The 14399-nt window shown below is 40.4% G+C and overlaps 1 protein-coding gene across 1 annotated transcript in view; it reads left to right on the forward strand.

Moving 5' to 3' along the window:
• AGBL1 (AGBL carboxypeptidase 1) overlaps nucleotides 1–14399 on the forward strand; it is a 657523-nt gene that overhangs the window by 427355 nt on the left and 215769 nt on the right. Inside the window, exon 21 of the mRNA XM_044232424.1 lies at nucleotides 11779–11942. Within this exon, the coding sequence (XP_044088359.1) occupies nucleotides 11779–11942 (164 nt within the window). The remainder of the gene's footprint in view (nucleotides 1–11778; nucleotides 11943–14399) is intronic.

A 14399-nucleotide genomic window follows, 5' to 3' on the forward strand; every position in this document is an offset into this window, starting at 1 on the left:
TTTGATCACAGATCAGTGTTTGTGAACAGGCCGACACCCATCTGGAAATCATGCATCGAGAGGTACTGATCTGAATATCACCATGGAGTGCATACCTTTTGCAAAAGCTGCTGGCCTTCCGGTGTGATCCTTGAGGACATGTGTGGTGGGCCACTCGCTGAGGACCCACCATACATACGGGAAAGCTGGGAGCTGAGGCTTCACCTTAATGTCATCCTACCTTTTTGTGAAGGTCATTTGGTCTGTCTTGCCGCCTCATCTCACAAGGAGGCTGGCTGCACTTCGATAGGCTGGTGTAGGGCGTGGAGGCCTGGGTCAGGGTCAGGGATGGTATTCCAGTATGGCCATGCCGATTATCAGTTTACTAAAATGCTTGCAACCTTTGGGCTCCAAGGCACTGCCCATGCCTACCCAGCAAAGCCTCCCACTGCCCCCTCACTATCCTAGCCTCCCTCGCTCCTCTGCCATGCCCCTCGGGACCTGATCGGGCTTCAGAAACTGAATTGGATTGAAACCTGGCAAAGCAGAACTCTGCTCTGTTGCTGTGACCAGCATCTACTCTCAGGAATCTTGGCCCTCTGCAGATGAGTTTCATACAATATGTATAAGACTCATATGGGCCTAGGCAGGAGGACCTTCTCTCTTTTCTCTCCAGTCTGGAGTTCTAGAAGGGAAGGTTAAGAGTGGGTCTGAGAGAACCCATAGTGACCACAGCTAGAGAGATCGTTCGTGGTAGTCACCTAGAGCGGTTTCAGAAGCCAGGGACGGGGCTGCAGGTCAAAGAGAAGGGGAGTATGAGGACGAGGGACAGTGGGTGGCAAATAGTGGAAGAGGGGGATGACCTCCTTTTGTCCACGGCTGGAGTCGTGCATGCCCCTGGTGCCATATTGGGTGAGCCTTCTGGTAGGAAAGGGAATGGGGAATTTAATTTAATTTATTTTTTAAAAGATTTATTTATTTATTTGACAGACAGAGATCACAAGTAGGCAGAGAGGCAGGTAGAGAAAGGGAGGGGGCAGCAGGCTCCCTGCTGAGCAGAGAGCCCGATGTGGGGCTCGATCACAGGACCCTGAGATCGTGACCCGAGCCGAAAGCAGAGGCTTAACCTACTGAGCCACCCAGGTGTCCTGGGAATGGGGAATTTTAAAAATGCAGGACTTACAGGGTCATATAACCTCTAAGAACACATGACCTCAAAACCACCAAAAGCTTTTTATAAACAAACATGTGAAGTTTAAACCCTGTGTACTGACATGGACGTTTGACTTGTGTTGGGAGAACATTTCCTGTAACCGTCTTTCTGGTGTGCTCAGCGACATAAACTCGTGTTAGCTGTGGCCCTTTTGTGCATCTGTAGAAGAGGGTTGGGCTCGCTTAGAATGCTCTCTCCGCTCAAATCCTAGGCTGCCTGGGTTTCAGGCTCTGTTCCTACTGACCCTCACATGCATGGTCCAGGAGGACATGGACAACAGTCCCCGAGGACTTGACTGTCCGCTGCATCATTCATGGCTTGCACACGAATTCACCAATAAAAGGTGCAAGGAAGGTCCAGCACTGAAATAAAGGACACATTGGAAGTCCAGCCCACACCCTCTGGCCTGCCGTTCCAGTGAATGTAGGGCCTTTTTGCAGTTACTACGGAAACAGTTGTCAGTAACAGGTCAGGAAACTGGGGCTGGAAGAATGGACACAGAGGGGCTTCTTTGTGTGCAGAGGAGCCCGTCAGATGGCGGAGGCACCAACATGCCTGGGGAAGGGTTCTGAAGCTTCAGAGTCCATTTGATGGGTTTGGGGAGCCGAGGAGCCCTCTACCGGCCCTCTGGCTCGCCTCCCTGGCTGCCTGCGTGACTTCCCAGATCTGAGGGCCTGGATTGGCTCTAACTTCCCTGCTCTGTGCATGTCAAGGCAGAGGGTGTGCAAAGTTAATTTGTTCACAGACTCTCCAAACTCGGTTAAAACTCTAAAACTCACTGCCTCTAGCTCATGCTGACACTTTGGGAAGATTCTGAAAATGTTTCCGGGACTAGATTTCTTACTGCAGGCTGTTTACCCCGAAAGGAAAACAGGCTCAGGCCAGTGACCTGGAGAAATGGAAAGACCCCAGAGGATGCTGGGTAGCATGCGAAGGGAGAAGCGAGAAACTGACTATACCCAACCAGGGTTCCTCTGCCTTCTGTTACTATTAGATATTTAATTATTTTGTTGAAATATTTAATTACACTAACAATATAGAAGATTGAATTTTGAATTTAATTTTACTTTTAAATTTTAATTCACACAGTATCTAAAATAAGGTATTGATTCAGATACCTCACTATTTCCAGGCTCCCAAGCATTGTTTAAGGAAGGATGAATGGCAAAAGCAATGTCGTAGTTTTCATGATTAAAAATAAAATAAGAGAAACGAAGAACACATGCACCCCCCCCACCATGTATTTCTAACCGCTGTGAACGTTTTAGCGCACATCAATCATTTTAACAATTTTAAATAATATTGAGACCGTAACGGACGTGTCACACTCTAGTCAACCTACTGAACTTCGGTGCTATCCCATGAATTCTGTCGCCATGGTGTTGGGGACAAAACACATCACAGTCTTAATATTCCAGGTTGTGGGTACGTTCAAACTTGACTAGAAATATTATTGCCACACATTTAGGATTTTTTTTTTCTATTGTTCCTCTTACGATTATTTTCTTAAGATGAATTTCTGGAATTTGAATTGTGAGCTCCAAGAGGTAAACATTCTTAAGGCTTTTGAAATAGATTTCCAAATTACCCTATGGAAATAGCATAGATATGACCTTCCATCAGCAACAGGTTATGATAATGTCCGTTTATAGCCCTTTACCAGCAGAGCGTGATGATTTGGGGAGTGAGAGGTAAACGTGAATCGAAAAGCAAATTATGGCATTTCATTGCTCTATTAATTTGCTTTTTATATCATGTTATTTTTTTTTCCTTTATTGCAATTACATCTGTTGTTTTTTTTTTAAAGCATGGTTTCTGATATTTCAGGCTAATGAGATACATTTAAATTTTATTTATTCAATCATTACTATTTTCCTTTATGGTTTCTTCTCTGAGGATATGCATAGGAAGACCTTCTCCTAGTCTGGAGATGATAGAACATTGGAATATATGTTTTATTCTTCTTCTAATCATTCAAGATTTTTTTTTAACATTTAATCCTTTCATCAAAATGGAATAATTTTGTGTTTGGGTTAAGATTTTCCCCCGGAGTATTAACCAGTGATTTTTATTTTAGCCCCATTACAGTCCATTTGCTGGTGACTTGGAAGGCACCTTTACTGTATGCAAACCTGTACACATTCCACAGGCTTTGGCATTTTCCTTATTCTTCTCTTTATCTGCCATGTCTTGCCATGTCTTGTGTTAATGCCATAGCATTGAATTATTGTAAGTGCATAAGATCTTCCCATTGTTATTTTTTTTTCCACTCCTCATTCCAAAATTATTCTTGGATACTTTTGCTGTTTATTCTTCTAAAATGGAATTAATTTGCCAAGTTTGAAAATCCCCATTGGTGTTTTACTGATATGAGGAGAATTGATACGGCATGGTATTGCTTTCCCAGAATTCAGCATATTGCTTTATTCTTTTAAATTTTCCTTGTTATCTCTTGGTGAGGTCCTGGGATTTATCATATAACCCTTGGGGTATTTATTATTAATTCTATTCCTAGATATTTTATAGTTGTGTTCCTATTGTGAATGGGGTTTTTATTATACTTAATAATTTATTTTGCTGGTTTATAGAAAGAAAATTGATTTCTGCATGTTTAATTTGTAACCTGTCTACTTACTCGATTCTTGCCTTATATCTAATAGATTTTCTGTTTCAGCTGATTCCTTTGGTTTGTTTTAGTACATAATCAGTCTTCAAATAATGATAATGTGATTCCTTCCTTTCTAATATGTATGACTCATTTTTTCTTATCTTAATGAATTGTTTGGAATCTGTCAAAAATGATAAATAACAGTAATGAGAGCAGGCCATAGTTTTGGTCATAGTATTAATAAGGACTGTTCATGTCAAGTCTGGCTTGGAATATTGGTTTATCTAAGTATTTGCTATTATTAGTGGTAATAATAAATACTTATATTACCTGCAAGGGGCCAAGTGCCAATGTAAATTTGTATATATAAAACTCATTGAATTATCTCCATACCTCCATGAGATATTAGTATTTTCCCCATTACACAGATGGGAAAATTGAGACACTGATAGGTCAAATGACTGCCCCAAGACCATACAGTTAGCACATGGCAGCACTGGAATTGGGATGCCAGCAACCTGGGCCTCAGGGCCTGTGTTGACACCCACCCCGCCATGCTACCCCTTCAGGTCTAGAAAGAGCTCAGATACTAAGACTTGTATTGGAAATGGATGCATCCATCCAGAAGTTCTTGTTTTTCACTCTTCCGGCTTTTGATTTATTTATGTACTAATATTTATGTTAGTAGATTTCCTAGTGATATCATCCCCCTGCCTTTCTTAGAAAAATACTCTCTAGATCACGCTGCATAATTATTTTTATATATTCCTATTTCTGAACACAAACAACATTTTCTTTAATTGGGTTATGTCTGTATGTGGATATATGTATTATCTGTAGGTTTACATAGGCATATGTAGATATAATTGGAAGATAGCATTATATTAGTTTCAGGTGTATGACACAGTGATTCAACATATGTCTATATTGTGAAATGAACACAATAAATCTTGGTAGTGTGAATCACCACACATAGTTACAACATTTTTTTTTCCCTTGGGAGGGAAACTCTTTAAGATCAACTCTCTTAGTAACTTTCAAATAAACAATACAGTGTATTAATTATGGTTACCAAGATGTGCATTACATTACATGACTGACTTATTTCATAACTAAAAGCTTGTACCTTTTTCGTACCCCCTACCCTTCTATCTCTAACAACCATCAATCTGTTCTCCTAATCTATGAGTTCACCTTTTTTTCATTTTTTAGATTCTACAAATAAGTGAGAAAATACGGTACTTATTTCTCTATGCCTGACTTATTTCACTTAAAATGATGCCCTTCAGGTCCATCCATGTGGTAACAGATGACAGGATTTCCTTCCTTTTTATAGCTGAGTAATATTCCACAACACACACACACACACACACACACACACACATCTTTATTATCCATTCATCCACTGATGGACACTTAGGTTGTTTCCATGTGTTGGATGTTGTAAATGTAAATGTAAATATTTTAAGAGACATTTTGACACTTTACATTTTCTAAATTTTTAAAAATTTTATTTAATTTTATTTATTTTCAGTGTTCCAAAATTTGTTGTTTATGCACCAAACCCAGTGCCCCATGCAGTATGGTTTACATTTAATGCCTTCTCTTCTTTGGGTTTCTCACCTTGAGGCCATCACACATAAACACCATTTTTGAGGCACAACTTTTCCTCCCAGTTCTGTACATGTTGCTTCATTGTCTTTGATATTTATGAGTGTGACTAAATTTCAGGGTTTTTTTTTAAAGATTTTATTTATTTATTTATTTATTTATTTATTTGACAGAGGGAGAGAGATCACAAGTAGGCAGAGAAGCAGGCAGAGAGAGAGGAGGAAGCAGGCTTCCCACTGAGCAGAGAGCCCAATGCGGGGCTTGATCCCAGGACCCCAAGATCATGACCTGAGCCGAAGGCAGAGGCTTAACCCACTGAGCCAACCAGGTGCTCCAATTTTAGGTTATTTAATTTTGATTATTTATAGAGTCCCCAATGCTTTTCTTGTTTCTTTTTATTAATTATGTCTCATATATTTGGTGAACCTGTCTGATCTGCAGACTGATTCTTTTTTTAAAGATTGTATTTATTTATTAGAGAGAGAGAGAGAGAGCATGAGCAGTGGGGAAGAGCAGAGGGAAAAGAAGGCTCCCCACTGAGCAGGAAGCCCGATGTAGGACTCAATCCCAAGACCTGGAGGTCGTGACCTGTGCCAAAGGCAGATGCTTGACTGACTGAGCCACCTATGTACACCATTATTTTAAAATACAAAATAGTTCTTCCTTCCTTTTCCTCATCCCCTTTCCCCTCTTTTTTCTTTTTCTTGGCTTCTGTGGCGTTTACCCAACTTGTCTGAATCTGAAATTGGAAAGGGAATTAGATCACTTTTCCTTAAGGTGCTTTAAAATTCTTATTCTCATATATATATGAATAATACACATACACATACATATATATATGTGTATATATATTTCACACACATACACATATATATACATATATGCCATTCATGTATATGTAATATATGTATATATGTGTCATTATTTTAACCTATTTTTTTCTTGAGATATTGGGAAATTTCTTGAGGCTGTCTGCTACGTAATGGATTTTATTTTCTGCATTGAACAGTCTGTTAACTCTTTCCATTTGTTCAATTTAAAAATTATATTTTCCATCTCAACATATCGTTACTTCTGAGCTTCTGTCACATCTTTAACTGTAATTTACCAATGCAATCTACTCTTGATCCTTTATGAGATTATAAACAAGAAATGTCCTAGATTTTTCTCATTTCTGGCGGTAAATCTTTTTCATAAAAAAAGACATTTGTTCAGTGTTTCAGAGTGTCATTCTCTTAACTGTAGTATTTTTGCATAGGTGTAACATTTTCCCCTCTGTGTGTGCTTTAGAGGGTGTCCAATTTTACCAAAAGAGACAGGCTTTGCCAAAAGGTGTTGTAGATCTTTGGATCTATAAGACTGTCGAATCTATAGGATACTAATTCCTCTCCACTTACAACTTGGGTTTAGGGATGGAAACAGAGGCCCGTGCAAACTTTGAGAACCAAGTGAAGAGCACTTGGGAGGCAGGACCTCCCAAGATGAGGACATCTTGCTAAATCAGTGACATCACAGTGTGTGAAGGGAGGGCGTGAGGATGCTTGACTGTCTTGGCCATGGCTTTGGGTATAGCAGACAGAAAAGGAACAGTCCTCATTCATAATTTATAAACACAAATCTTCTTTTAAGCAGGCTAGGGGTCAAAGCTTAAGTGTATGCTGTGGCCCTAAAGGCTTTAAGCTGAGGCTTTAGCCAGTAGTGGTCCCCGATGGGTAGTCCCCAAGTACCTCATAGAAGAAAACACAAACTCTGGAGCAAAGAGCCTTGAGACCTTTCCACAGAGACTTTCTTCAAATTCAAAAAATGTGAATTTAGAGTCTCAAAATATCATGAAGTATTTGAGCAGGCAGACCTACAGAATTGACATTAAACAGGAAGTCAGACAAATGATGGGTGCCCACAAAGACCGTATATACAGGACTAATCGGGAAGGGGAATATAAAATAACCATGTTTATAGTGTTCCAGAGACAGTTTTTGAGATGAATGAGTCAAAGAGCAGATTCAGTGAAGCTGGAGAGCAAATTGTTAAAACGGAACATTGATATGAAAAGATACTCCGAATTTATTGAATTGATAGAGAAATTTTAAAAATATAAAAGTAAAGTTAAGAGATATGGACAACAGAGTAAAAATAAATAAGTTTAATAGGAGTGTTATGCTTGTCTTTGCTTTCTTTTGGGGGAAAGGGGAAGAGGCAACACCCAGAGAGATAGTGGCTTACAGTTTTCTGAAACTGCTAAGAGACACCAGTCTGTAGTGTCAATAAATTACACGTAAAAGAAATAAAAGTAAATCTAAATGTAATCCAGGAGTGTACTGCAGAAGGGAAGTCTCCTCCTTTATTAGCATGCTAAACTTTTTAAAAAAGTTTCTGGTATGTGGATCTTCTCTTGATAACATCTCTCCTCCAAATTTCTCTGTTTTATCAGCAAATCACACCAAAAATGTCTAAAGGGTGTATGTGGTATTGGTGGTGGTCACCTCCATCTTCACTGTGAGATGGTCACCAGAAATCACGTCATTATGTGTTTTGTACTTTGCTTTTTTCAAACCCACCTGTGGTTAAATCATAAGTGTTTTCCATATTGTTAAATGGCTATAATTATCTCTTTAATGGCTTTATTATAACTCATCAAATTTATTCCATTATAATTTCCTTAGCCATTTCTCCCTTACTAGATATTTAGTGTTTTATTTCCTTCAAATTTTGAGTATTACATATAACTTTGACACAGTATATATATTTTATGCATATAGCTTCACTTTTATTTTGAATCAGTCCCTCAGGAAAAATTTACAGAAGTGACATTACCATGTCAGATGTCATTGCATTTTGATATGTGCCAGCTTTTATCATAAGAGTCCACACTATGTATCATAAATTTGAATGTATTTCTACCCATTTTCTGGGTGTAAGAGGCATTTTTATTTAAATAATAAAATAAAATATTTTTTCCATGCTTGGTTATTAATTGTTTTCCTCCTTTTGTTCACCAATTATCAATATATGTACTTTTTAAACATGTTTGTGGACCCTGTGTTTATCTTACCAATATGTAATTTTCTTAATTAACACAAATATTCCTCCCATATCTATGGTACTTAAAAATTGTGTGATGGTGAGGGTAGTAGCCAATTATGGAGACAAATATACATGTGAATCAACTGTCTGGCTCTGCTAACACTCATTTCTAACACTGTTGTCTCTTTCCTTTCCCTTTTAAAGTAGTTGAACAAGCAAAAATATTCAGCTCCCAGACCATTGTAAAGCTGGAGTTGGCTCTATTACACAGGTCTGGCCAATAAAATATAAGCAAGAGTGTGCTGGTACCTCCATTCTCCATTTTCTCTTTCTCTTTCCTTGAATGATGTGCTGGCTGAAGCTACAGCAGCCTCCTTGCAATCATGAGAAAACCTGGAGAATGACAGATACGGTACTTCTGATTTTCTTAGGGCACTGATGTTTAATGCCATAAACTTTCTACCTGAAAACTTATCATGGAAAATAAAACTCCATTCATGTTAAAGTCACTATAGTCAGTCTTTCTGTTACTGGCTATGGAGAAAAAAATCGTAATTAACACATATAGGCTGAGAGGAGAGGAGAGTTGGATCTCTATTTTGACAGACAGGGATCCCAAGTAGGCAGAGAGGCAGACAGAGAGACGGGGGGAAGCAGGCTCCCTGCGGAGCAGAGAGCCCAATGCGGGGCTCGATCCCAGGACCCTGGGATCATGACTTGAGCCAAAGGCAGAGGCTTTACCCCACTGAGCCACCCAGGTGCCCCGAGTCTCTATTTTAATAAAACTCACTTTTAAAGTAGCCCAAAGCCAGTTTCATTTATGAACTTGTAACTGTAGACCCATGATAACTGATGCAGGCAGATCTCAGCTTTCGAAATTTTGTCTACCTGTTTTCTGGATCATATCCAGAGATGTGAATGCATCCCCTGAAGCAAAAATGAAGTATTTCACTCTTCGTGACATTTGGCAGTGGTGGAACATAATTAAAGGCATTCATATATTTGCTACCCAAAAAAGCGAAGTTCCACTTGACAAATAGGGTGTGTTTCCAAGAGACGGTACATTCATGCTGCTCCACAGCCGTCCACGTAAAGCCATTGCTTATCCATTTCTCATATTTTGAAAATAAGCTATGTAATAGGCTATTGGCTCTGGGCCAGGGATCATGCTCGGTCCTTGCCTTTGAGGATTTCATTTCTAGATTGTGTATGGTGGTAAGAAGAGACTATCCATATCAGTAAATTTTTTGGATACTGAGTGAGTGTAAAAAGAGTGTATTAAAGAAATATTCATAATCTTTCTTTATGAACCACGAAGCCAGTAAGTGGTACAAGTTCCTTAAATCCAGGTCTTCTCAACAAGTCTTTTTTAGAATACCAACCATTGCTTGAAATAAATGGACTGATATTTGGGATATGGAAATATTTTTTGTTATAAAATTGCTATTGTTTTGGCTGTTTTTTATAGAAGCTGACTTATACCATGGTGTTGCCCCTGACCTCCCAAGATGGCTCATGCAGTGAGATTTGTTTCCACCAAGGACTTGTCCTCCTTTTGACCTGTAGGTGCTCTGCTAGATGCTGGGGTTACACATATGTATCAGGCATCCTGCCTGCCTTGAGGGGCCAGATTTAGTTCATATGCTCCTTGTTTACTCTTTCTTGCCACCAGCGAGGTGGCTGATTGAGGAGGAGGGCATGGCCTTCGCTTTGTAACTCCCCACGCAGCTGGCCATTCTAGAAGGAAGAACAGCCAGGAAAACCAGGTGTAAGAACAAGGTTGGAACTTGAGCTCATGGAAAGAGACTGAGATGTTTCTCTCTTTAAACAGTGATCTTTTCTACCGACTGAAGAAAAATTACTTGTTAAACATCTGTCTTCCCCTCCCATGTCTGTTGTTTACAGAGGAACAGACTTCCCTTAACTCTGAAGCAGTGTCTCCTTTCTTTAGGAAAACAGGTGTCCAAACATGCAGCAAGTAAAATTTCCAAACAACTTTGAAATAAGCTGAAATAGACCTACTTTCCTTTATCCTTTTACCTAGAAATTCTTTCGTAGGCTGATAAATTCCCAGTTTGGAATTTTGTTTTCCGTTGTGATGCTTATGACCAATCTTTTTGGATTTTTACTATTACATCTGTTTCCTGTATCACTGCTATTTGGATATGAAAATCTCTTTAAAAAATAATATTCAACTATTAATAATTTTTCATTGAAATGAAATATATTTATAGAGATAGAGAACTCAGGACCACGTTGAATTCTGTCATATTAGATATATTTGCTAGGCATAAGGAAGGGCAAATTGAGCTGATATTGACCAGCATTTTGTAGACTCTGCATTATCACCACATGCCCAAACGTGTGGAGGGAAGAATTTTGATCTCATTTTTCAGATGAGAAAATTGGAGCTAATAGTGTTCATTAAGTCCAAGATCACACAATCAGAAAATGGGTGAAGTCAAGATTCAAATCCAATTCCTATCTAATTTCAAAAACCATGCAGTTTGTACTTCATTATGTAATGGAGTCCTTCCTAGTCTTTGTATAACACTTTGTTGAAGAGTCAACTCATGATTCACTTACTAGTCCCTATCACTGTGCGTTCATGGATAAACTATCAGCTGCATGGGTCTAACTCTCCTTTCCCTGTGTAATGGATGAAATAGCAACACCTACCTCATATAACTTTAATAAGTATTCATTGAATTAAACCCATGTGAATGGGCTCAGAACAGCGTGTGGCACCTAGTAAATGCTCAATAAAATTGTTTATTATTGTATGTTGCTTCATGGGTAATAGCACAGAGTAAATATCATGACTTTTCTCTTATGTACTATCACATTACAGATTAAATAAATGCTGGTGTTGTTGTCCTTAAGTTTTGGTATTTATATATAAAGGATCTCCCTCATTCTTGTCCACTGGTTGACAGAAAGGAAAGGGCATCTCTTAATACAGTCATTTACAATCTTTTGTTTCAACAATAGAACGCTTTTTAAAAATACAGATGGAAGCACTGTTGTTTTGATTGAAGAGGGGGAAGTGACTTCTGGAACCCCACATACCTCTCTGCCCTTCAGGACCCCTGCCAGCGCATTATTGTCCTTGGGGGGTGGGGGGTGGTTCCTTCTGGGAAACCCTGGATGACACATAACGCAGACTGAGAACTACCAATCCAGAAAACACCCAACAAAGCCCATTAGATAGGGGCTGATGAATGCTATTAATTCTCAATTTCTGTGATAGTCATGTGTCCAGGAGTTCTCTCTCTCTATTCCAAATTGTCTTCACTCCATTCCCATTATATAGTCTCTTCTGATGGTTTTATTTACCTGGCAGGGTCTCCAGTTTGGCACCAGTGAGCTGGAGGAGATGGGAGCCATGTTCTGCTTGAGTTTACTCATCTTGGAACTCAAGTCCGTAAGCTGCAGCCGTCAGCTCCTGACCCAGGCCACAACTCTCCTGAATGCGGTTGAAGAAGCCCTGGACCACCACCTCCAACGGTAAGTTGCTCACAGCAGTGGGAGGGAGATTTGGACCTCGGTGTTCCATCTTGGAGGTGAAAGCCAAGTGGTCCTACAGGTCTTTGACGAGGAGACCATACGGAGAAGCCGCCAACTGAAGGTAAGGACAATGGTGGTCTAATGCAGCCAGACCCAGGGCATCCTCACTTCTTGCTGAACACAGGGAGATGGTGCCTACTTGTACACATAAAAGCATATATAAAGCTACATGTATCTATAAACATGCATTATTTATAAATTTTGCTTATGGTAGAGAAGATGCAGCTTAGCAAACACACACACATCGACCTATGCGTCTGCTTGCCAGTAGTGTGTTTGTATGTATACAAGCATCATTTTGGAGCCATTACTCAGCAAAAAAAGGCAATCTCATGGCCAACATCTAGGAACTTGGGGACAAGAAATATTGGACTCTCCCTGTTCTTAAAAAGCACTGTTCCTTCTCAGATCATGAGAAGAACCACCTAACGGTGATTTATGTATTGGCCTGGAGACCCTGACTCACAGCCATCGCAGGGGAATGAGGGATCTCCAAGAACTGTGAGGATCATTAGTGGTGTTGAGTCAAGAGAGGGAGAACCATTATCCAAATGAGCTCTTTTGATGGTCTTTACTATAGACAGATATTTTAGACTTGATCAAAACAGAAGCAGGGGGCAAGAAAGAAAGAATGGCCGTGTGGGAGAAGAGAGGACCAAGAAAAGAGGAGTCAAAGCTTTGAGGCAGGGAATGGATGGGGCCTTGAGCGGCTGGGGGAGGAAGTGGCTGCTGGTAAACCAGGAAGCATCTCCTCATGCCCTTCCGGTCCAAAGGCAGAGATGAAGCCATTGATACTGGGGCTGTTTTATTTCTAGCGTATTTTCATTAATCTTCTTCCTGCGGCTGTGAGGCTGCGGTTCCAGCGTGACTTCTCACCAAATGGCCAGTCAAGCCTGGAAAGATCTAGCAGTGTAAATTAATTTTGCTTTGGAAGGTACTGGTTTCTCTGAGACTTAATTACCTAAATGCAGTAATTAACTTGCTCATCACACTGTACTGTAGATCACAGACCATGGAGACCTAAGTAAATCTGGACCTCTTTCCTCCCTCGAGACACGGGCCCTGATTTCTTTTGTTTTGACATCATCCCGACTGCTGTCCGCCCCCTGCTCCCTTCGGTCCCGCTAGCACCCCCAGGCGTGGTGCGTTGGGCATCACTGTGGCGGGTCAGCGTCTTCCCTCTTGACAGCAAGTGCTTCCACCTGCCAGGATACATATTTCAACTTGTCTTTTCATCTTTTCCTTTGCTAAGCTGTGTTGGGTGCAGGCATGCCTGAATTTTCTTTCTTTCTTTCCTCCCCCCCACCCCACCTTCTTCTCTGCTGCTCATTGAGGGAAGATTGAGCAGACCTGGCATTGCTTGCTTTCCCTGAATTGATTGCGCCCGTCTGTTTGATCCAATGCAGTGAGGATTAGTTGCCTGCAAACTGGAACAAGAGGAAATCTATCAAACAAGTGCCTCTTCTAATTCAAGTCTAAAGAATTTGGTGTCGAGCTCCAAATACAATGGCTGCTGTGTGGGTTGTCATAAGAAGATGGTATTTCACGCTCCTCCCTGCCACCCCGCACTCCTGTTAATGTTTCAGTCGCAGGCAGCGCATGCGTCCTGACGCTTGACATCCTCCACGACCTCTGGCCCTCCTTAGGCTGGTGCAGCTTCTTAAGGGCAGGATACCTACATGCAGGATGTGATTCATGTGTGTGTTTTATTTATTTATTTTATTATTTTATTTTTTTCATGTGTCTGTTTTAATTAGATTTGAATTCAGTTTAAGAGGCACTGAGTTTTGGTGCCGACAGCAGGATGGAATTTGCCCATTTCACCCAAATGTGTGTATCTCAATCCGTCTTTCTGTTCATCCAGGCAGTTGATCGAAATAGATGTGGTTCCTGCCCAAAGGACCCAAAACTACCTGAGAGGAAAATCACCTTGAACCTATCTTGACCCAGTAAATACTCGAGCCAATAAGTGTATATCCATTAAAGGATGGCAGAGGGGAACTTAAGACAGTAATATCTGTTGGTTTGCAATCAACAGCAGGCTGTTCGAGTACCCTTTGATTAGTTTCTGATGAATAGGGCTCCATCACAAGATATAATAATCAGGACAGCCAAGCAAATCCTAGGGATCAAGTTAGCAACAGGTTCTCCCTCTAATACGAAGGTTGTGACTAATGTTTATCGACACTGCGCTCCGTATGGTTTCAAGAGGAGAGATCTGCCACCCCCTTCCCCACCTAACCTTTCCCTGGGCATGCTCTGCAGGACAGGCTTGCAGACTTCAGGAGGATTCTTTTTTAGTTGCACAGAAGGAAATACCAGGGAAGGTAAAGGTCAGATTTTTACCTAAAACTCTGTCTTTTTTTTTGTTTTTTAGATTTTTTTTTCAAATAAATA

The sequence above is a fragment of the Neovison vison genome, chromosome 13, assembly GCF_020171115.1.
Source record: "Neovison vison isolate M4711 chromosome 13, ASM_NN_V1, whole genome shotgun sequence".
Classification (NCBI taxonomy): Eukaryota; Metazoa; Chordata; class Mammalia; order Carnivora; family Mustelidae; genus Neogale; species Neogale vison.